At 33.0% G+C, this 26,197-nt stretch overlaps 1 protein-coding gene across 1 annotated transcript; it reads right to left on the reverse strand.

Moving 5' to 3' along the window:
- Nucleotides 1–292: 292 nt before the first annotated feature.
- LOC132731845 (apolipophorins-like) lies at nt 293–26,186 on the reverse strand. Its single transcript, XM_060718123.1, is given in 17 exon segments — nt 293–304; nt 689–981; nt 1,234–1,491; nt 1,676–1,823; nt 1,929–2,193; nt 2,351–2,533; nt 2,694–3,025; nt 3,144–3,740; nt 4,916–4,971; nt 5,519–5,607; nt 21,422–21,674; nt 21,817–22,015; nt 22,616–22,768; nt 22,952–23,191; nt 25,192–25,352; nt 25,671–25,721; nt 26,120–26,186. Coding segments are annotated over 17 exon segments (3,342 nt in total). The 5' UTR covers nt 26,172–26,186.
- Nucleotides 26,187–26,197: the final 11 nt, after the last annotated feature.

Raw genomic sequence — 26,197 nt, forward strand, 5'->3', positions numbered from 1 at the left:
ATCAATAATTTTGTCCAATACAAAATCTAATTCAATGTTCTTTCCGTAAACGTTGGTAAATGTCCCAGCCAGCGCAAGAAGCTCTTGAGAAGGAGAACGCACGGAAATAAGTGACTTATAAACAATTTTTTTCTTGAATTCCGTTGTTTGAACAGATGACTCCATTGAATAAATCGTCTTAGGTGAAAACTGTATACTTGCACTAGCTTTCAGATTCTTCGTCTCCTTTAGGATGGAAGCTAGATAATGATGAATATATCATGAAAAATATCTTTTTAATTATCATCCCAACTTATATTGTAATCTAAATAAAAATAACAATACACAATATTTAGTATTTCTTTGTTTTGTACATGATTTATTATTATATCGAACTTATTTAAACTCAATACTGTTCGTGTTATTCCGTGCATAGCGACCAAAGTTTAAGAATGCGCGTGCTTAGACATAAAATGAGTGCAAAAGATATAAAACAGAATTGCTAAAATAACGACAAATCTGCTACTTATGCAATGCCACTTACTTTAGTATTTCTTTGTTTTGTACATCATGATAATTAAATATTATTTCAAATAAGTTATAATTCAAATTCAATACCGTTCGTGTTATTCCGTGTAAAGTTTAAGAATGCGCGTGCTTAGATCATAAAATGAGTGCGAAAGATAAAAACAGAATTGCTAAAATTTACAGCAAATCTGCTATCTATGCAATGCCACTTACCTTTAATCATAATTGGTTTATCAATAATTTTGTCAAGTAATATATTCAATTCAATTTTCTTTCCGTAAAGGTTTGTAAATGTCCCAGCCAGCGCAAGAAGCTCTTGAGATGGAGAACGCACGGAAATAAGTGACTTATAATAAAAAAACTTTTTCTGGTATTCCGTTGTTTGAACAAATGAATGCATTGAGTAAACCCTCTTAGGTGACAACTGAATACTTGCACTAGCACTCATAATCTTCGCCTTCTTTTGGATGGAATCTAGATAATGATGAATATATCATGAATAATAACTTTTTTAATTGTCATCCTAAGTTATTAATTGTTATCTAAATAACCAATAATTGGCATTTCTTTGATTTGTACATCATGATAATTAAGTATCATATTGAACAAATTTTAATTTAAACTAAAAAAAGAAAATGGATCTTACTATATTTTTAACATATACTTAAAATATTTGTTTCAGGTGAAGTTTGATTTTATACCTAACAAAGATGTTTTTCTACTCACATTTCACAATAACAGGAGCTGAGTAAATTCCGCTAAGTGAAACATCTGTTTCAAAAATCTTCCATGGCGCGTATTTAATGGTACCTCTCAGATCGATAGGATTATATCCTGGAGCAAGTATATGCACTGTTGGTATATAGATCATTCCTGGTCCTGATTTTTCAGATTGCAGGTTTGCCTTGACATCAAAACGAACAGATCCGTCCCAGTTCATTTTACCACTTATTCCTTTGTTTGTGTTGTCGTATACAAATGTTCCTTAAACGTATAAAATAAACATTGTGTTCATTTTGATCATATACACAATTTGAACAAATAATTGTATAATGTATATAAATGTATCTCTAGATTACTATATAGGGTCAATTCGTCTAAATATATGCGTTTATCATTTAAACCTTAGTTACAAAAATTTCTAAGTACAGATTTATATTAAATTTACCTTTAAAATCTGCTTTCTTCCAGGGTGAATTAAAGCTTGCATCAAAAGCGCCTTGTGCCTTGTTAAGGTTAAGATCTAATGCAAATGTTCTGTCAGTTAATGAGTTTGGTGTTGAAAACGCTAGTCGGACTACATTTTCATCAGCATTCTGAAAAGGTGGTAAATATAAGTTTATGAATATTTATATATAAAGTATTTTATGTTATTTTAATTGTTTGAAATTGAAAAAAAAAAGAAATGAAATGACACTTACATGTGTTGATCTTGCCTCAATTTTGTATCCTTTCATTTCTTTGTCACGTTTGTATAATGACAGTCCAGCTTTGATTGGTCCTGTGAGAGGGAAATAAGGTGCATTTTCCACAAGCGACGCATTTGGGAAACTGAGTTCACTGCATAGTTCAAGACCAATTATCTTTGCTAATTTGTTACCAGTGCAAGCATTATATGTCTGTCGGTTTTCTGTTATCATTTTCTGTTCTCGCTCAGAATGACGATGTACGGTATAAAAGGAAGAACTGCAAATAAATAAGGCATAATTTTACATCTCTCAGTATGAACCTCAGCTAGAATAATGCTGCATTATTGCTGTTTCATGTTTCAAATACATTTCAATGAATAATCTTTGGATTTTGTAGATATTTAACTGTGAGGAAAACAAAAACAAACAATTACCTAACACTAATGATGTCTTGTTTTTCTTCGGGTAGATCAAATTCGACATTAAAGAGTTTTCCTTCAGAAAGTGAAACTTTTCCTTGTACTGATGTGCTAGAATGGAGTGTTGAAACCATTTTGATTCCAATTTGTGTATCCAAAGCATCGATTCCCATAATGCTCGACACTACAACTGCAGCACTGGAAGCAAATAAAATTGTTTCATTAGAATGCATGGTGATATATTTGTTAATTCTGTTAATAAAGAAATACATACAGAATATTTTTTGTGTTTCTATCATACTTTAATATATTCAATATTGTCTTTGACATTGCAAAATCTTCGTATAAACTATTTTACCTGGGTCTTATTATTCCACGAATGTCCATTGTTGGCAATTTCATGACATCAATTTTACCGGATGCTTTGAAGTCAACAGTGGCTGTTCCATTTACTGTAAGATTAAGTGGAAAACCTGAGCTTGTTGGAACGATTACAGAGCTGTCCATGAACATTGAACTGTGGGTGTATTGATAATCGCCTTCTTTACTGAGTTTCATCATGATATCCAAAATATTGAAACTGTTTTGAGAAAAGAGTGAGTCAAGACCCTGGAAGTTCATGTACCGGAGTTCGTTGCCAAAAACTCTTAAGTAGAGAGATCCACGAAGTTCCTCCATGACACGGTTGTTCTACAAAGTAGACAGACACGTTATATAGCGATTAAACTAACAGTTTATGATGTTTATTTAAAAGAAGTATATTACATTACAAATTAAAAATAAAAGTGTACGGATAATGAACACATACCCTTTTGTCGATACGTTTCACTTTGTCTGACTTAATGACATCCACTGCCGTTTCTTCAACAGCCTCTTTAACGTCATTTTCACTGAAATAACCGTTAGGTCCAAAGTAAGATTCCAGGAAATATTCAAGACCTTCTAATCTGCCGCCTATTTCAAAAAGGTTTACTGCATTTCCAAATAAATCTATCGTAAGGTTTGCCATCGCTGATCGTGGAATAAAGGACTTAGAAGACCAGATGAGATCTCCCTCGGCAACAACACCGGCATTGATCTTTTCGATGAATAAAGACTTTTCGTAGTTCCTTGAAAACTTTCTATTGTCCAAATTAAATTCTTTTTTAAGCGTTTCATCCTCAAGAACCGACTTTATTGCCTGTTTGTGTGGATTTGATGTTTCCATAAGGTTTGTAAGATGTGACCATACATATGAACCGACCTGGTTGACTTCTTCCTTTGTAAGCATACCCTTGACTTTGCTGATAATATAATCAGTTGGACATTCCATCAAAGACTTGTAAGCGGCAATTCGGATTTCAGAATCTTCTTCAGTATCAACGAAAACAGCCAACAACATTGATTTCTGGAGAAAATATGAATGCTATAAATGCACAATATGTTTTAGGATAAGGTTGTTGCAAATCTATAAATATATAATTTTAAATATTATATTGTATTTTTAAATCATTATATAAACTGGGCAATCCCTTTACACTTTTCGATGTTACCATTCAGACTTCAATACAAAACCCAAAATTTGTGGACAACATAACAAACAGCAAAAAAAACGGTAGAACAAATATAGATAGGCATAAAACATCTTACAATCCGTATTTTTCCGCTTAGTCTTTAATGACATGATAGTTTGTAATTCTTGGTTCTCAAGAACCTTTTTACAAATATTCTTAAATAATTAAAAAAAAAACCAAATACGTACATTGCCAGCTTTTGGAGCATTGGGAAATACGAAACGGGGAAGGCTTTTAAATAGGAGCAGAAAGTTCTTATTTTCAATTTGGATATCCTCCCAGTTCTTTTGAAGCTTTTGTCACAAAGGGTTGGAATAGCCCGTTGTTTCCAATAATCCAGCATTAAACCAATTGCGCGCGTATTGCCATAAGACTCTGAAATTTGTTCCGAATGACAGAAAGGTTACTTTCATATAAAGGATTTTATTTACTGGAATTAGCATACTTATCATATTGCATGCTTAGGAAAATGATTAATATTTAATGTTGATAATTAACATATCATGAAATATATGTGTTTACAAAAATTTGTATTATTGAACTTTCCAGATAGTTCGCTCTTTAAAATGTAGTAAATTTAAAACAATTCGTGATAGATAGTCATTTAAGCAGTTTTTTATAATTGGGGAAATTGATAAAAAAAAAAAAAAATCTTAAACGCCAGATTTTTTTTATTCTTTTGTAATGTCTTATCTGAAAAAAAAATCTGTGGTGCATGATGTTGGTCCCCTATCTGGCTTTCTAATTGAGGAAATAATTTTTTTAATTTCCAGAAAAAGTTTTCACAGCTTGGGTTAGTCTTACAAACGGTGTTGATCAAAGAGCTGACTGAAAGCATTGCTTTTTCTTGGTTAGTCTTCATGGCGAGGAGTGGCTGACAAATAAAGAAAAACCGTTTATATATTACATAAGTAATTATTATAAGAATTATTTTACGCTAGAAATGGATTATAATAAAGGAAACAATGTAATGTTTATCCTTTAAAAATTTTAGGTTGTAATAGTTAAATATTTGTGTTGAAAATACATTCCTATATAAAGAGGTAATACATATGACAATATCAGTAATATCTCCAATTACATCTTTATTAAAAAGAATTAAAACTTTTTTTCGACAAAGAAATATTTTTTTCTCTCCTTGATATCTTCCGCTTCGATGTTTCTCTGGAATATCAAATAATTTGAATTATTGAATTTGTGTGCGACATACTGTATGTATTAATTTAAAATATGGCGGCCCTCATGGACGCCAATCCTTAGATTACAAAAAAAACTCAAAGTTTGAAAGGTAGGTTTTTTTTCCTAGTTTTTTCTGTTATTTTTGTTAGCCCCTATTGTATTCGGTGTGAACTAGTTTTGAACCCATTGTTAGCAAAACAAAAGTGCAAACATGCAGTTTCACAGCTCCTAACGTTTAACTTGATATATAGAAACCCTTGTTACTTATTATAAAGTAAATGCCACTTTAAAACATGAATACCATGAGCAAAAATTTAAGATCCCAGAGGAATTAGAAATGCTTTCATGAACATTCTTGCTGTACGTTTACCTTAGCAAATCTGCAAGCATATCGATAGATGGGTTCTGGACAAAAGCAAAGGTGGTCCATCCACATATCTGCATCAAAGACCTGTAACTTGTTTACTGACAAGAAGTTGAACCATCAGTTTGAGGGTCTCTCTTGAGCCAGACATTGGAATGGCATCAAGGAAAAATTTTCTGAAAGTAGAATTTTAGGAAAACATTTCGATTTTGAGCCTTGAATCAATGCCTTAAATTCTGATCAAACCAGGGTCGAAAGACAGCGCAGCCACTCGTGAAATATGAACTTTTGGTGTTCACAAGGTGAAATATACTTCGATCTTACACTTAACTAAACAAATTTTCTTTTTATTATATGCAGAGAAACGTTTTAAAAAGTCATTAAACCTTATACTGAATGAAAAGCGCGCCAAATAATAATACAACGTGACGTCATTTACGATGTCACGTCATTAAGTTAGTACCCAGTACTGTGCTTTGGTATTTCACTGAAACAACGTTAGGGGCTTAAATTCAAAACAGTGAAATTATCAAAGTGGTATTTTCACTGTTTCAAACAGTCAAGTTACCAGTTTTATATCACTGATATATTTCTATAAACCACCGAAAAGCATGTAATAAAGAACGATATTACACGATTCGATCTCTTCAAAGTTTTCGTTTTATTATATCTAATAGATTATACGAATTGGTTATCATTTAAGTAACGTTAACTTTATCGAATGTGAAATTCATTTTTCCTTAGATTGCTCAATAAAATGATTAGAAATTCGGAAAAAAAAAGAAAAGGAAAAAGTGTACCATGCTATGACATATATAGAGGATATTGAATGAGTGTAAGTTCAATACTGAATTTATTGCACGAGTTGAATAAAAAGTGCAATAAATTCAGTAATGAACTTACACGAATTTAATATTCTATATACCACATACCCAAAATAAAGACCGTTTAAAGTGAAATAAGAGTAATTTTTCGTTGACGCGCCTATAGTATAACGCTAACATTTAGCGCGTCTTTACACTATGTTTGTATAACGCTAATGACGTCACGTCAAAATATAGGCACGGCCGTGCAATACCATATCTACGGAGTCGCAAAATCGGCACGGGTATGTGATAAATACAGGCATGTTTAATATTTGTCATAATATAGAGAATATTTGTTTGTGTGGTTTTGAAAAAATATTGAATGGCATTGCTACAGATAAAAGCATAACAGCTGGTGCTCCCCAAATGAAATTTAATAATTATTGAATATATTATGCAATAGATTCTTATTTGCATTTGATTCATGCTATTTGATGGCATTCATATATATTTGCTTATTTACAGGATAGTATCATACATTCTGTATTACAGTGGTAGAAAAATATGTTAAAGTTCTCGAATTATATCTATATCTCAAAAAGATGTGTGAAGATGATATGTAAACCGTTCTACGATTGGCCTGTTTCTGTTCAATTAAAAATCACGTGCTCTTTAGCCATGGTTTTTCAAAAGTATTTATAGACTGTCATAAAATTCTACATAAACACCAATCTACTGTAAAGCATGTTGAGACAAACGAGACGGAGATTATTTAGAGGATATTTGTTTAGTTCAGTGTAAGATCGAAATATATATTTCACCGAGTGAGCACCAAAAGGTATATTTCACGAGTGGAGCAGCATTTAGTTATATGCAAAGAAACGTTTTAAAAAGACATTTAACCTAATACTAAATGAAAAGCGTGCCAAATAATACAACGTGACGTCAATTACGACGTTACGTCATTTAGTTGGTTTCCAGTGCTGTGCACGCTGGTATTTCATTGAAACAACGTAAGGGGCTTAAATTTAAAACGGTGACATTATCAAATTGATAATTTCACTGTTTAAAACAATGAAATTATCAGTTTTATATCACTGATATATTCCTATAAACCACCGAAAGCATGTAATAATACGTATTACTCCCACGCTGGTACAACGAAAATAAATTTTGATGAACAACTTATTAATCTTATTACTTGCATTATATTCACATACATGCATGTATTAAAATGATTTTACAAAAATGCGATGACATTTTTTTTATCTCCAAAGTTATAGATAAGAAGTGTATGTAGATACAGAAATTATCACCTGTTTCGGACAAAATATGGATGCTTTGTCAAATTGAAATTTTCCCCAATAATGGATGGTTGATACCTATTTAATTACCAGGATCTTCCATTCAAGTTTTTCTTTATATTATAATCAATAAAGTGTATGAATACATCATATTGAACTGAAAATTCTTTATTTAATTAATCGAATACGCATCGACATTAATTAATTAACATTTGCCTGATAACAAAGCTTGCCGATAATCCCTGACCACATGATTTGAGCAATGATTCTATAATTTTCAAAGATAAACCATTTGATTTATTTGGTAAATTCAATTTGAGTTTTAAAATTGAAATGTAAACTCCTCCAAATTGACGATACATCTTTTCATTTTGAACTTTTCGCTAGACAAGCTCCCCTTTGCATGTGTGAACCGGGTACGTCGCCGGTCATGTATCTTTTTTTAGCGTATACTCGAAACTAAATCCAGTGATATACATATCTTATGCATAACCTTTGTCATGCTATGTCATCAATCACAATGAATAAATAAATGAAACAGTATTATGAAACCTTATTATAAATACCATCAATTACAATAAGTTTCAAATGTAAATAAATAACAGCAACAACGTTGACCTCTGATAGACAGACCTGCGTACAATTTATACTTTTCATATTCTATATCCATACCTTTTTATTTGAGGTACATAATCAACTTGAACGAATTTTATTACTATTAAGAATCTTTTTATAAGTATAATGATTGTTATCCCGTTCAATCATTAACATGCCAGTATTTCTTTGGTGCTTTTGTTTATTGAAATCATTTATTGACTGTGAAACTTTGTTAAATAATAACACATGTATTTATCAAATATGTGAAATAGTGTTTAATAACATTAAAATGAGACTTCAATGAACGTAGTATTGTTTGGAGTAACGGGCATCACTCGATGATCTGAAGTGGTGTGACCTGTGCTCAAGTAGATCGTTGATTTTTTTTATTTTTCTGTTTTTTTTTTTGTTTTATTTTCTTGGATATTGTGACGCATTTTGAACAAAAAAGTCTTCTTCCCTACACATCCTGTTTAAAATTAATTTGTCTGGTAAATATTTTTCAATATCTTTATCTTTCGCTACGATTCGATTCGACAATTATTTGATGTGGATTAATGACATCACGCGCACCTGTTTTTATACGGCCAATAAGCAAACATGGCCGCACATACCGATTTATAGAAATCGCTGATTTAGCGATTTAAGGTTTGTTATCAACTTATCAAGTGTTTTATATCATAATTTGAACGCAGAAAATTTGCAGAATAACTATGTATAGTAGTCTTTTTCTGATATCAGTTTTTCATTCTCACATTGCCTTTCCCTTTAATTGTTAGACTAATAAAGAATGCTATCACTTGATCGCAATAAAACGTAAAAAAAGAGTATTATGTTTTTCCCGTTGACTTACGGTTTAACCTGACGGCGCCCATACAGACGTCATTTAGGGTTCGTCTCACAATTGAAAATGTACTCGGTAATTATAAAATATTGATTATTTTTATTTACTTACTGATCAATAGCTATAATCCGAGCACGATATATCGATCTTTCTTCATATCTATTTATAGTCGGAACTGTCCATATTAATACTATATAGGTAAATGAAATGATGCACATCTCAATGCTTGTACGTTATAAGTAAATAATAAATGTCGCAATAGCTCAATCGGTAGAGCACTATGCTCAGAAAGAACCTACTCCTCAACAGGAAAGTAACAGGCTTCAAAAAAGTTTCTTTTCCATTTTTTTTATTATCTTTATTTTCTCTTTCATACATATACACGAAACTACATAACGATAATTCCTTTTGTTTATTTTTTTATTGATGTATCTATATTACTTTTTTCACGAAGTATCTTCACCTTCTTTATTACATGTTTTTCATTTCATATTACAAATGCATGAATATTTTAACAAATTTCAAGACACAAAATATACAATATCTTTAGGTTCTAATGCGTGATCATATATTTATTTTGTTAGACAGTAATTACGTAATCTAGAAAAAAAAGAATTAAAACTTAAATGAAAATTAAAACAGTTTCCAACAGGTTTCGAACCCGCTAGCTTAATTCACTTTCATATTAATAAGCAGTCTTACTTACTGTGCTTTACAGTCAAACGAAGATAACATCTCACAAAATATAACTTGTATAACTTTCAATGTAATTATTTGGTTAATCACTTGCAGTTACCTATGTTTACCCGAGTTAATCTTTTTATGGAACGTGCTGGTATTTTTAGAACTGACGAAAGTTCTGTTAATCATGCTCGGACTATTAATGATATCATTAAAATGAAAAATGAGAACAAAGTTATATCTTTGGTTTCAAAGCTTCTTATAGAAAAGGCAGCAAAGAGCCACTGTACAAGGATCATCATTTTCTCTTCTTTGCGTCGGGGCTGGTGTTCCTCAAGGATCAATTCTCGGTCCACTGCTTTTCCATATATTTATAAACGACATTGTAATTGATATCGACGCCAACGTCAGATATTTTGCAGATGACACACGTTTATCCCTTATCGTTAATAAACCCGAACTAACATCAAACGCTGATTTACAAAAGATTAACCAATGGTCTAAAGAATGACTGGTTTTGTTTAATCCAGCAAAGACCATATCAGGGGAAGAAAAGTACTTCCCGATTGGTCAAAAGTTTCAAATATTGTGTCATTCTTTACAGATATACATGCAATAATAAGCTCCATGATTATTTACACCAGTGTTAAACGAAATAAATAAGGGTTACAAACTCTAATTTAGAATGATATGGTTTCTTCAGGCTTTTATCGTGTAACTTCCCTGTGGTCGAGGGGATAATTACACGCTCGTTAAGAAAGAGAGAGAGAGAGAGAGAGAGAGAGAGAGAGAGAGAGAGAGAGAGAGAGAGAGAGAGAGAGAGAGAGAGAGAGATGTCCTGAGCTCAAATCCCATTTAAGGCAACTCATGTTTTTATTTATTTTTGTTTTTTTGTTGTTTGTTTTTCAAGCCAAATAAACATTGAAATGAATATCAGTGTTGCAATAAGCATTATAGCCAATTTACTACAGTTATAACACTGGAAACAGCGCTAGCATTGGTGGCACAATACAAAAACAAATTGGTTTGTAATCTCATAACCTTCGCCATTCTGATATTCTGAGACCCAAAAAAATCCAGCGCCTTCTGTGTTTTGATTTAATCAAACATGACCATGATACTGCAAAACTGTACCTAGTGACTTACTTATTATTAACAAAATATAAATATATATATAATGATATCAAGTAATGATATTTTCAGCGATTTAGGTCATGACATTGTTTTATTTTTTTTCAGGAGGAAGCAAAAATACATATCTTACACTTCACTAAAACTAAAAGAAATAAAAACAAGAATGTCGAACGACACATATACCCCCCTTTCTAGCCATTGACTCACATAATTGGTAATTTTATTAAAGAAACTTGCCAAAAATGGGTACATGGAAGTATTCAATTATGGAAAAATCAACGGAAACCATTTTGACATTTAAGGCCCATGTGACATTGACCTTTGACCTAATGACCCCTAAATCAATAGAGGTCATCTAATACTTATGACCAATAACTAGGTGAAATATGAAGACTTTGTGATGAATACTTTTCAAGATAATCAGCGGAAACCCTTTTGACATTTAAGGCCCCTGTGACCTTGACCTTTGACCTAGTGACCCCAAAATCAATAGGGGTCATCTACTAGTGATGACCAATCACTATGTGAAATATGAAGACTTTGTGATGAATACTTTTCAAGATAATCAGCGGAAACCATTTTCACATTTTAAGGTCCCTGTGACCTTGACCTTTGACCTAGTGACCCCAAAATCAATAGGGGTCATCTACTAGTGATGACCAATCACTATGTGAAATATGAAAACTTTGTGATACATACTTTTCAAGATAATCAGCGGAAACCATTTTGACATTTAAGACCCCTGTGACCTTGACCTTTGACCTAGTGACCCCAAAATCAATAGGAGTCATCTACTAGTTATGACCAATCACTATGTGAAATATGAAGACTTTGTGATGAATTCTTTTTAAGATAATCAGCAGAAATTATTTTCACATTTTAAGGTCCCTGTGACCTTGACCTTTGACCTAGTGACCCCAAAATCAATAGGGGTCATCTACTAGTTATGACCAATCACTGTGTGAAATATGAAGACTTTGTGATACATACTTTTTAAGATAATCAGCGGAAACCATTTTGACATTTAAGGTCCCTGTGACCTTGACCTTTGACCTAGTGACCCCAAAATCAATAGGGGTCATCTACTAGTTATGACCAATCACTGTGTGAAATATGAAGACTTTGTGATACATACTTCATTGTACTTTTTAAGATAATCAGCGGAAATCATTTTGACATTTAAGGTCCCTGTGACCTTGACCTTTGACCTAGTGACCCCAAAATCAATAGGGGTCATCTACTAGTTATGACCAATCACTATGTAAAATATGAGACTTTGTGATAAATACTTTTCAAGATTATCAGCGGAAACCATGTGGTCTACCGACGGACAGACCGACAGACCGACGGACGAACCGAAAGACAGGCAGACAGACCGACATTAGCAAATCAATATACCCCCTCTTCTTGGAAGGGGGGCATAAAAACAACAACAACAATAAACAACAATAAACACACCATTATAACAACATTTCTTTCTATAGAACTATCATTTGAATCGCAACTACATGATTCTTTGAAGATCGAAATGTTTAACATACCCTAGGTAATTTTAAGTACTAGTAGGACAATTACTCCTGAAATATAATGCACAAATACATATTAACATTTGAAAAGTAAGCATAATGATACATTGCAAAAACAGATCCCATGGTTCTTGTTTAAATTAATAAAATAAAACTATGAAAACAATCACTCATATTATAATTTAAATTAAATTTTCATATATTTTATTTTTAGAATTATTTCAAAGACAGAAATTGTGTGTGTACCGTATCTTTTTAAATAACAGTGTGTTCCGTACCATTTCAACATAACTTTATGAAAATATGCTAAAACATCACTGCATTCACTCGATACATTGGACATAGTAAATATATCAGATTTAACATGTATTTTTCTATAAAATAGTGTCAAAAAACATATGACTTGCAAGAAATCGCTTGTTATGACAAATGAGTGTGTACCGTTACCCTCGGCCCCGGCTATGAGAAGAAAACTGTACTCGAATGTTCTCAAAAACCATTTAGGGGTTTTCATATTTTTGATATACCGTGGAAAGCTGACATAATTAAGGGTACTCTGCGCCTTATCTGATCAAAATCGGTTGAGCAATAAATAAGTTATGAATAAAAAACATATCTGAATTGGGTGAAAAATCAGCATGTTCCGTACCCGAAAAGTCACGTGGTATGGCCACATTGGTAAAGCATGAATTAGATATGATTAAAAACGAGGCTGCCAGAAGACGAACTAGAATGGGAATCATTATCAACATCTGGAAACAAAGTGATCCCTCGGAAGCATTAATCACAACAAAATTACAAGAGAATTGCAGACTCGGTTTGATTGAGTCTGTACATGAGGGATAATGAATATGTGCAACATCCCTCACGCCCCCTAGCACCGGCTTGAGCGGTACTCAATTCTCAACACTTAATAGTGCTGGCATCAATGATCCCGAATGACCAGAAAAATAAAACAACACTGAAGTACGGGGCAACTTTTTACAGCTGCAACCCAGCACTTGACACCTGCTTTTGTGAATATAAAAATCAACTCGACGAAGTAATCACAAACTGGTCTTTATTTACAAAATACGAAATAATCTAGGTTTACTTACTTAAACAGTCTAATCCCAACATACCAAAACGAAAGATACACCTTCAGAAACTCCTCTGATATTCCTCCTATCTATTGTCGGACATCCTTTTATCAAATATGATAAACAAGATCGACAAGGAAAGGCGGCGTTCAATGAACGCAGCCCCCACCCGACCCAGCAACAAGCGCCAGCGGCAAGGAGCTCAGGAGGACCCTAAAGAAAAATAGGACAGGGCAAAAGGTAGAGCACGGGCAGGCAAACCACTTCATAAGAATAAATAATTAGTAACTGATAAGGAACTAAAAGAAAACAAACAAATGATTTAATATTAGGCCCATAGAGTCAAAAGGCACAGGGGAAGGGGACATGAGACACGAGGAAGGGGGGAATAAATAAAAACTAGGGACAAAGGGGAAGATACTTACCGTAGACGAGAAACAACAAGAGACACGAGCAAAAGTATAAAATAACAAATAACAAAACAGTATAAAATAACACAGACAAACATCTGAGGAACACAGAGGGGCGCCGCCTTGGAACGGGCAGCAGCATAATAATGACTACTGGGGAGATTAAACCGGTTAATGGTGCACCAAACCTCGCTCTTAGCCCCACTTTGTTCCTATAAACAAGACAGTGTAAATAAAATGAATCCCTGCCAAGTGAAATTCCGACAGTTGTTATGGTTACAAAAGGTTAAATAAATAAAACACAAAAATGATTATGTAGAAACATATAAAAGTTAACCCAATGACCATAACAAAAGTACTCGATGTCTTAAAGGAAGACAGAGCAACAAGAAAATCACCTACAAGGGCCCGACGAAGCAAGACAGAAGACAAACATTAAGGTAATTCAGTCCCAAAGGGCTTTAAGAACTGTCCATCATATAGTCTCCCACTTGGTCCGTCAGATGTAATCAAAAGAGGAAAGCGTAGTGTCCAACTGTAAATGGGTTGAACACTATGCATGCGGTATGTCTTAAAATAGTAGGGTCATAACCCCTTGTAATAAAACGTTTAGTAATTTTAGTAAACACAACATGAAAATTACAATGATCCAAGATCTTACGAAGTTTGTAAACAACATCCCCGTAAAAATCAGGCTGGCTAATCCCTTGTCGCAGAAGTGTTTTTAGATCACTATTGAATTTTGAAATTAAATCAAAGTTACGATTGTAAAATTTTGTAAAATATTTACGTAATTTATAATAGCGATAGCCCTGTTTTAGTAGCTTACCGGTAATGAAAATATTTCGCTCGTTAAAATCCTTTACGTTGCTACAAGCTCTAGCGAATCTAATTAACTGAGATATATAAACCCCGTAAGATGTTGCATGCGGTACGTCTCCATCCAAAACATTCTTATCCCGTCTAGTATCCGTTATTGGAACACGCTCCCTCAGAATACAAAATTATCAGAATCTTTACAACAATTCAAGCGACTTCTTTCTAACCCACACAAAACCCCAAATTACAATAACACAGGACCTCGCAAACTTCAAATCCTGTATAATCGCTTAAGACTTGACTGTAGTTCCTTAAATGATAATCTTTTCCGAAAAAATATTCAAACTCATGCGCTTGTGGTCAAACAGAAACAATATGTCATTTTCTTCTAAATGCATATGCGAGAATCTTCAGCATGCGAATTTGTCGTGACGTTTATAAAGATCGATTTCGAAATTCATAGGGATTCTATTCAGCTTAAAAGTAAGTGCAATTTCTAGATCTGCACCATGTGACCCGATGTTCTTGTTGCTTATTTATTATTCATATTATAAAAATGTCTATCATGCATTGCAACTTAACTGTTACATCTTGTAGATCCAGCTTTGTAAAATAATCATGAAACGACCCCGAGAAAATCATGTACGTTTTAGAAACACGACACGTGCTTTCTCCCGTTCATCTTTAAATGAAGAGTACTTCGGCAATTGCTACGGAAAATAAACAACAGCTAGAGACTTGCCATAGAGTAATTAAACTTTGCTTTTACAAGAAAATTAGACACGTTACGAGAAAAATCCTGAAAAATCTCGAGGGTTGCTTTTTTTCATTTACAAAAAACTTATTTTTAATTCAAAGTTGTTAATTCACACCATGCAAAAGTTCATTTCCTTTTTTAATGGGACAGACTATAGTAATGAGCATATTTTCTATTTTCATATCAATGAAATCCAATCAAGTAACGCGAATCTCAATATTAAAAAGAACATTGTGTTACAAAAATACATTCAAAAATAAGACATTATTTTACAAAAAATAATAAGTCTGCAATATCAACAACTTGTTTTTTTTTCATGATGTATGTATATTGTGTAGAGGTCAATTTAGAAATGCCACATGCTTCATATTACATACTTACATATAAATATTACATTTTTAAATTGAAACTGGAGTTGATTTCTATATTCAAACTTTAATGCTTAATATCTATGCTCTAATCAGTGTAGACAAGAGTTGTTTTTTCCCTTTTTTTCGGCTTCGGGTTCACAAATGTGCAACCCCCATTTTTTTGGAAAATCATACATACATTCATACAGTTATGCATAATTATACAAATATATAACGAAATGCGATTTGAAATGCGATTGTATAAATATTCGTTAGGAGAACATTGTAATACGGTGGTTTAATAATAATATTATATGGTATTTATAAACAGATGGTTTTGTGAGATATTTTGTACATTCATTTATATACCGTTATGTTCTCATTCTTTTCACCACAGTGCCCCCAGCTAGATAACCTGAACGAAAAGTGTATACGAAAAACAGATTAGGTCTTCCTTTGGATTATGGTTTGGAAAATGAGTAAAAAGTATAATATGAAAGTATTACGCTATGTATAGTTCACATAATTAATTCCATGGTAGGTAGAGGTATTAACACTATGGATATGGATTATCTTAATTAAAATAAACCACAATTCCATTTCTCCCAAATCTAGACCTTTACAATGACAGACGCCCTTGAAAACACCATTAAAGAAAGGGTCTGAAAATGATGCGACGGTGCCAATAGAAATCGGTCTTATTAAAGATATAGTTTCTACAAGCCGATATTTTGCATATCAAACAGACAATGTACGCTGCAGAAAAGTTTAGAACGGCTGAAATAAAAACAATGTGCCAATCCGTAGAGACAATTAAATGTGAAGTTTCTCAATGCAGTAAGCACATACCAATTGTAAAACAAGCATGAAATCTATAGTGACACATGAGTTGCAGCAGATGCTCGAACCTGTCCTCTCGAGTTTGACGAACGCGTACGAACGCGTATCCTCTCTGGAAAGCTTTCTGGATACCTCGGGAATAATAATAACTGTTGAAAAATTATTGTCGTTTAATGAAAATGCCCCTATGCTTTCAAAGAATGTACCGGAAGTGACCATTGAAAAAACAAACGAAACCAACCACAACTCTTCGCAAGGCATTTGCAATGTTGTAGGTGAACAAGTGAATTTCAATGGCAACGCATTTTACTCCAGTGAAGTTGATCCTCACGATGCTGTTAACAATGTAAATGGTTCAATACCAGAGAGTATGTCATACTGTGATGACCAAGGTGAAATTGGAGCTTACCGAACTGTGACATGCTCCAACCAGTAAGTGCACCCAATACCAGTGCATATAACGACATGTCGCGACGATGGGTTTAGGACAAAGATACGTCGTAGTTCAAAACTTTCTTTTTTTCTTATGTAAGTGGGTATACCGATTCCATATAAGTGCAAGAAATCGCAACATACGTTAACTGTCAAGGCCCATGTGTTACCAATGTAAGGATATTCCCTGTCAAACATTCAAGAAATAAATTTATAATTAGATTGTATGTTATAAGTGACGATAGGGCGAATTATGTGTTAAAAAGGAATTTCTAGCCAAATAGAATATCATGTCGTGTATGGCTCTCGCGTGACGCATTACGTCGACAACGTGACGATGAAAGTGACAGCAGACGCTTAACATGGGCACGTGACATACCTCCGGGTATGCTCATGACAGACAAATCATGGCTTAAATCGCTTAGAACAATCACAATTCAATTGATATGATAATAAGAATTATGTTCAGTGTCTTTACTTTATATACATACTTAATTGTGATGAATACTAGCCACATGTTTAATGTCTTGTGCGTCTTATCTAGTTGACTGCTAAAGAAAATATGATATAGATTTCTGTGGTATATCCGAGCATTAATTATCTCCACAAAATGTCCATTTTATAGATACTATGTCATCAGATTATTGTACTCACGTAGCGTGTGATAAAGATCTCTCACTCCCAAGTAATAGAAGGGTCGGAAAAGGTGGTGTAGCAATGATGTAGCATAAACGCCATGCTGACTATGTAGTCCCATTAACTATAGACGATGACAGAATCATCGGTGTGCAATTTCAAATTTCACCAAGTCAATATTTTTTTTATATATTTCAGGTAAATTTACCATGTGTAAATCAGTCAATAAATTTGTATTAGGAATATATTGGTAGATTATATGACATTTGGAGTACCTACGTGAACAGTGGAACTGTACTTTTCTTAGGTGATTTCAATGCTAAGTATGACAATCTAAGTAAACGTACAAGAGATATTTTATTGTATAATTTTCTTGTTGATACAAATATCTCTCCTGTAAATGTAACAGAAAATTTTCAGGGTGAACATAACACATATGTTTCATTTGATGGTAAAAGTCAAACATTAATAGATTTTATATGTTTTCCTGTAGAACTAAAAGACTGTGTAAAGCATTGTGAATTTTTTGATGACAATTGTTTAAATGTATCTTCTCATAGACTTATTTTATGTGATATTGATATTCTGATTCTTAGAGAAGAAAGTTATAATAATTACATTGTAATCATTAATTGGGGTAAATGTAATACTATGCATATAGATACTTATAATGAATTGTTGATGGCTGACGGTAATTTAATGAAACTAGAACACTGTGAATTTGATACACCTGCAATTGAATCTGTGTATGCTGGAGTGGTAGAAAGTGTCATTTCATGTGCAAATGCGTCTCTCCCAAAAAAAGTTTTAAAGAATAACTCAAACCGTATTGGAATGATAATTTAACTGTTGCTCATCAAGAGACAAAAATTCTCAGACAGGAATGGTGTCGTCAAGGACGTCCTCGCAATACTACTAACCCGGAAAATTCAAAATATAAAGCAGCGAAACGCAAGTTCCGAAGACTACACAGACTACGGGTTAATGAATATTTATTAGAACTTAATTCTGAGACTGACCGGACAGCGGAAGTCGATTCCGTTAAATTTTGGTAAATGATAAATCGACGCAAAAAGAATATTTCTTCTCAACATGTCAAAGTGCTGGTATAAATTTCAATGGATGAACTCTTAGAGACAGGAAGTTTATAATTGATGGATGGTACACATATTTTAAAGACTTATACTCACCAAATAATGATAATGACTATGACACAAACTTTAAGATTTTTATATCTGATAATTAAAGGGATGCAAACATTCTTTGCAACCGGATACATTAGCTACGGTTTTACCGGAAGTAGTGAAAAATGCTATAACACAGTGCTCCAGGGGGACGTCTGGTGAATACGATCAGATTCAATATGAACATCTTATTTATGCAAAGGATATATTCGCTCCTGTGTTAGCCAATATGTTCACATGGATGTTAAGAAATGCTTTTGTCCCGGAATATTTAAAAATAGGGGTAATTGTGACCTTACATAAAGGTGGGAACAAAAGAAAGAAAATATAACCCTGATAATTATCGCGCATTAACACTTTCATCAGTCATCCTTAAACTTTTTTAATCTGTTTTATTATCAAGATCAAAGTGCGTTATAAGTGAATCTTTGAATAGGCAACAAGGAGGATTTCAAAACGGTTTACCCTGCCTAATACTCAGAGAAAGTATACAATTTGCTCGCGAATTAGGCTCGAAAACGTACGTGTGTTTTATGGACGGACGTAAGGCGTTCGATACAGTTTGGCTTTATAAACTTCTTTTTGAAACTTGTACCGATAAAACTACATTTTTAGCTTTCAATGCAATGTATACTCACACGACAAGCTGTGCACGATATCAAGGTAATCACTCCGACTGGTTTAATGTCCTTCAAGGCACAAGACAAGAAGGAAAGACTTCACCAATTTTGTATCTTGTGTACATAAATGCGTTCTTGGGTGCATTAGAGCAAAGTGGATGTGGAATTTGTGTGTATGACACAAGACATAGTACACCTGCTGTTGCTGATGACATGCTACTTATATCATTTTCAGTTCAGGGTCTTAAACAAATGCTTGATATTTGTAACAATTACTCAAAACTTTGGCGGTATAGTCGTCTTTAATGAGCGTGATACTGTAAGTTCAAACAACAGGACGTTTTATCTCGGTAATAGTGTTATAAGGGAAACTAATTCTTATGTTCATTTGGGGTTGAAAACTGATCATTTTCTTGATAGTGCTTGTAACAAGTTGAGAGGGACATACCTGAAAATAGTCAATAGTGGGTTTGAATCCCATTTCGTCCAGAATTATCTATACTTCAACAGTTATTCCAAAGGCCTTATATGGCTGTGAGTTATGGTCCTCATTGTCTGCAACAGAAATACTACGTCTTGAGCTATCTCATGGTTTTTGTGCCAAACATATACAATTCTTACCAATTACAACGTCAACGGATTTCGCATTGAGTGCGTTAGATATGATAAGCCTAGAGTCTTCCATCGAACTGAGGAAGCTAACACTTTCTTGGCAAAGCAGTTATTCAACAATAGACTGTTTCACTACTTAAATTTTGATTATCAAACACAAGGGTATATTCCTGACAATTATTTGTATTCTTCTGAAATACGGGTTGAGTGAAGTTATTAACTCATATGTTACAGACAGTAGTTTTCCACCAAAATCTTCATGGAAACGAATATTACATGAATATGTAATCAAACCAAAGAAAGAAGACTTAATTAGAGCAGTTACAGCGCAGATTCAAGTGTTAACACCAATATTACCAATGGGGGATAACCCTTGCACATTATGGTGTATGTGTAGGAATAACCCTCGATTACTCTCCCTTTGCAAAAAACTTGTGTACATAATATCGCGCTTTGTCTCTAAATAGAATATATCTGGAAATGTGACAAATGTAATTGTTTATATGCAGACTTTGTGCAACATCAAATATGCTACTGTCCTAAGAATCTAGACACACGTAAAAAATTAGGGGGAACTGTTATTGAAAATCTTGGGTACAGCAGATACATTTCATTTATACAGTTGTTACCATCAGACCAGATGTAGTTTTTTTGCTTGGCTTAGCTCTCGAAACAACAAGCCAAACTTTTAAATATTTTAAACTCGTGAAGCTAGTGTGTGAATTGTTTAAACTTAATACAGACATGTACATGAATTATGGATCGTGAAATTTAGTGCATATAACTGATAGATTTGAATTAAATCATTGACCTGTATTTATACTGTTGCAAAAAGCGTTCTCAATTGTTTTCTTGTAATGTCTAATTGTTAATAGCTATTGATAAGATTACTGGTACAGAGAGAATGCAAATTATTAAACGTATAGGCCATTTTGCTGACTTAATTCCTGTAATGTATATTAATTTCGTTTTCGACAAGATCATTTAACTGGAGATCAGTCTGTACTATTGGTCATTATTATAGTGGACTAAATTGTTTTGCTTATCAGTAATTTGGATTGAATTATTTAGATCGTAAAATACTAATTCAAGGCTTTAATAATCGAATGGTTTATATATTAATGTTTGTGCATGCATTATTTATAGAAGTAAAGTGTATCTTGTTTGTACATATGTATATACAGTTGATGTATTTAATTGTAAATATGTTTTGCTCTCCAAATATCGAGGAATTAAAGTATCTATCAATATTAAGTCGTCTGAAAGTCGTTATTCAGCTTCTGCAATGGAGTTTTAAATACATGTAATTCTCTTTTCAGGGCAAGCGTATGAATTTAATTTAAATGCACATTCGCTAACCTTACTATGTCGTTGTTAACTGGACAGATTTCTTTGCTGTTAACTTTTTTATAAATTGACAGAAGATCGTTAGATTCCATAGCCTTCATGATATAAACCAATGATGTGAATAATTTTGGTGTTTCTGGGGTCACTCCATTCTTTGTGTTTGCACAAATCTCCATCAGTTTCTGTTCTATGTCCTTTATTGTGTATTCTTCATCGTTTCCATTTGAATGTTGGAACTGAACTGGTACTCTTACAGAAACTTGTTCTGATGAGAAACAAAGAAATGAAAATACAGTTAGATCCTATAAAGGCGTTTAAAAGAAATTACAGATATTCACTTTGCTCATTATTTTTGTTGACAGAAATAAAAAGAGAATTTTATATTTAAATACCAAAATCCATTTTACCTGGTTTTGACTGGGATTTATATTCTTTAACAAAAGTCAAGGTTTGAGTGTAATGTGTTGTGGCTCCACTGTCTAATCTGGAGAAAGGTACAAATTTGTGTTGTTCCGTACACTTTGCGACTTGAAGACGCCCAGTTGCTGATACTATTTCTTGCTGACATTCATGTGTACTCTTGATAAGGGGAAGAGTCTGTACATCCTGTTATTGAAATGACTATAGGATTCATATCAAATAGACATTTTAACTTTTGAATTAAAAAGAAGTTAAACATCATGTATGATGTAATTGAGTTTGTATATCAGTGGTGGTGGTGTTGGTAGTTTTCACTTCGGATCTCGAGAGCAAGTCACATTGAATTCACCAGAGCACAGTTTAACCACACTTGTATACCACACTTAAGTGAAATTATACAAATGTATATATATTTTATATACTTATGCTTATAAAACAATTTTCAAACATCGAAGAATATGTTAAATATGTACTGCAAATATTTCTATATATTATATTATATATGCATTCATTTCATATTTAAAAATTTGCCTGAGACTTTATAGACAATAATTTTTATTACCTCTCTTTATTTACATGAAATGTTTAATTCGGAAATATCTTTATAAATAATGCTTTTCGGAACTTACAAAATTGATGAATCTTAATTTGAGCATCATATTTATGATATTAAACCATAAAAAAATTGTGTCACAGGATCTTTAATATATACTTCAGTCGTATATAAATTATGTATATAAAAAACAAAAAGGAAATTTCATCAATACATACTATAACGTTACTTACTGACTTAGAATAATAAGGAATGCCCTGGATGGCTGAGTTACTGTTTTGGCGACCTGTACATCCAAGAAGATTTTTGGATTTCTTGATTATTTTGTTGTACCAGCCATTATCTTTAGATGTGTATTCAGTAACACAATTACCAGAAACGTCACTCTATAATGAAAAAGTGTTTGGAAACAATTGATTAATGTTTGTGTTGAATAAGTATGAACTTTTTCACTTTTCAATTGATCTACATGTTTTTCCTGAAAATCAAAATAAATTACAGAAAGAACATCACCAATGTAAAGAAGCCATTCTGTATTGAAGAACATAAGAAATTGGTTTGAGACTTACTTCAGTGACTGTTTGGTCTTTGTTGATGTCATCCATATTGTTCTGGATAAGGGACAGAATACCTCTCTTGATATTTAAGATCTTGTCAGATTCTGGTTTTTACAGACACAACTCCTCGATTTTACCATCTTGGAAAGAGACTACCAATGGATTTCGTTCCAGTTCAAAAATGAGCTCTGTGGTCATTGGTTTCATGGTTGATGTCTCTGGGTCATGCTCTGACATTTTGACGTCACTCATCTATAAGTAATTTTAATGTTCTTTTAACAAATAAGGTCTATAAAACACTTAGATTAATGCATCAATTCTCCGAAATATAAGATTGTTTTATAATGTTAAACCATTTGTATCGAATAAATGTAATTTAACATTGTCATGGTTCAAACTCGGAAGTTATTCATGACCACAAAAGGCAGAAGAATACGAGGGGCGTTCAAATATGAATGCAACTAGGCCAATATCTCGCTTTTAACCACGTTTTGCACGTACTATATATATGTATCACATAGATGGTTGTGTAAACTCTCAATTGATACAATACATGTGTAAATCAGTTCAGTTTAACTTTGACAATAGCTCGAATGTTATCTACTCGTGTATACTAAAGCTAAAATGGTTGGGAAAAGGTTCTCTTTTCACTGTCTAAATAGGTCCAAATCAATAACCGCTGTATTCGTGGTAGTCAGGCGAAAACCATATTTAATGAAATATGCCGTGTTTATGTGATTAATGAACTTTCTTTTTCATCCGACACATGGTGGTGTAAGAAATTTAAAAGTGGTGTGGATTCAGTAAAAGATGCACCTCATGCACGCCATCCAAACACTGAAACTTCGCCAAAAATGTTTGAAAAAGTAAAGGATTTGATTGCTACTGATGCAAGATTTACAATTAGGTATACAGCTAAAATGCTTTTGTATGTCTGTAGGAGCCGCTCATACAATTCTCAGACGTGATTTAAAAATGAGAAGGATAAGATCAAGATGTATAACCCGTCTCCTTACAAAAGAGCTAAAACAAGAATTGGTGAAACATTTCCCTAAATACAGCAATCGATCTTTCGTAATATCATCACTGGCGAAGAGACGTGGATTCACTTTTATGAGTCCAAGCGAAATTTACGTAACAAAATGTGGACAACCAAAGGAAGTCAAAGACCTTGCATAGCAAACTCACTTTAAGCGTCACACAGATCATGCATGTACATTTCTTTACCAATTAAGGTCCTGCTATTCAAATTGCCGTACCAAAGGGTAAATCTTTAAATGCCAAATTTTACAAAGGCAATGTCCTTCATAAATTAAAGATATATTTCAAAAACCTTCGAACAGCAACTGCTGTCCTTGGTGTCAGGTTGTTGCATGACAATGCTTCGTCATAAAAGCCGGTCATTGTACTAGAATATCTGAAACAGGAAAAGGTTGTCGAGCTCCATCCCCCTACTTATTCGCCAGATCTTACCCCTCGTGACTTTTTTTTCCTATTTCCGAGGCTCAAAAACACCTCGCTAGAAGAAAACGCAAAAATCTCGGCTGCGCTATTTTCCATTGTTTCTTACTTCAAAATTTTATCATTTCATGTTTAAGTATTGAATTCTGCTTAAGCCGGTGCTAGGGGGCTTGGATGGACGGTAGTTTGCACTTGACAGTACTGTCTATAAACAGACTCACTCAAACTGAGCCTGTAACATTTTTAATTTTGCCGTTTCGGGCTTTCTTTAGGGATTTTTATTTTCTCTTTTTTGTATATCATATGGTGGTGAGTATTTTGAAGGATTGAGATTATTATTCTGGCACTGTTTGTTAAAGATCCTGTATGTCGTAAATAAGGTTGTTACACACTTAAGTGGAATTTTATATACGTATATAATTATGCTTCTAAAACAATTTTCAAACGTCGAAGAATATGTAAAAAATTTACTGCAAATATTTGTCCACATTATATTTAGTCATTAAAATATGTGCACTCATTTCATATTGTAAAAATTGACTTAGACTTTACAGAAAATAAATTTATAATAATCTCCCTTTATTAACATGAAATGTAAATTCGGTAATATCTTTACAAATAATGCTTTTTGGAACTTACAATATTGATAAATCTTCATTTGAGCTTTGTATTTATAATATAAAACTATAAAAGATTGAGTTACAGGATCTTTAAGCACTTCTGAAAATTGACCTATTTGCATTCATATTTGTTAATCCCTCGTATTATATTCTTAACAAATGCCAACATACCCGTATGACCATTTCACACTTGGAGAGGAAATTGATGTACACCTTTGCTGACATGTCAACACCGGCTTGATCTTCCGAAGCACCTTGTATCGCTGTTCTTATTTTGGTGTCATATCTGTATTCATATGTCTTTCTGCTTTCATACCTGAATTGACTCGTTACTAATAAAAGAATAAGGTCAAGAAATGTGATAGAGAAAGGCGTTTTACGTTATAAGTTGGCGTATTTTACATGCTTATTTGGAATGCATTTTGTTAATTTACGATCGACAAGAAATATATTTTACATTCTTATTGTTTGCTTTGCATATTGTAAGATTATTAGCGTACGCAGTGGAAGATACGTTTGCCGCCTTTTAACCCTATTTTTCCAGAAAACAAACCACGTACTTAACTTTTATGTATATTAACTTTTTACAACATGATTACGTCATACAAATATTTTGTTATTAATGATAATATCTTATATGTTGAACATACCTGTACATTGTTTTGCACATTGATTAGTGCTGCCTAATTCTTGTATAGGACCTGGAAATAATAAAAGATTATAACAAATTAACTTTGATTTTTATAACTAATCAAAATTGCGTTAGAAAAACATATCTATACATATTTCCTTAGAAAAAAAATCGCTGGAATCTTCATTTAATATGAATCTGTAAGCCTGCTTAAATGTCGTTCAAAAACTACACCCATTCAAGAACAATTATAGAAATAGTGACTACGCTATGCGCCTTGTTAATTGTTAAAACTGTTTCGTTATTTTATGTTATGATATTTTACTGTTAACGACAAACCTATGTGTTATTTATATTTTGTCAATGAATGTTCACAGAATGAATCGGGGTTTAATGACTACAATTTTAGAATAAACGAAGCAATGTTATTTGAAATTAAATAGGCTAAAATATAAGAAATTTACTTACTTGCAAAAGTCCCCGTCACCACTAAAAACGGTAATATCAGTGAGAGTCCCATTTTCGGGATATTATAACATTTATCTT

Source organism: Ruditapes philippinarum, unplaced genomic scaffold, assembly GCF_026571515.1.
Source record: "Ruditapes philippinarum isolate M1 unplaced genomic scaffold, ASM2657151v2 ctg7890_1_1_1_1, whole genome shotgun sequence".
Taxonomy (NCBI): Eukaryota; Metazoa; Mollusca; class Bivalvia; order Venerida; family Veneridae; genus Ruditapes; species Ruditapes philippinarum.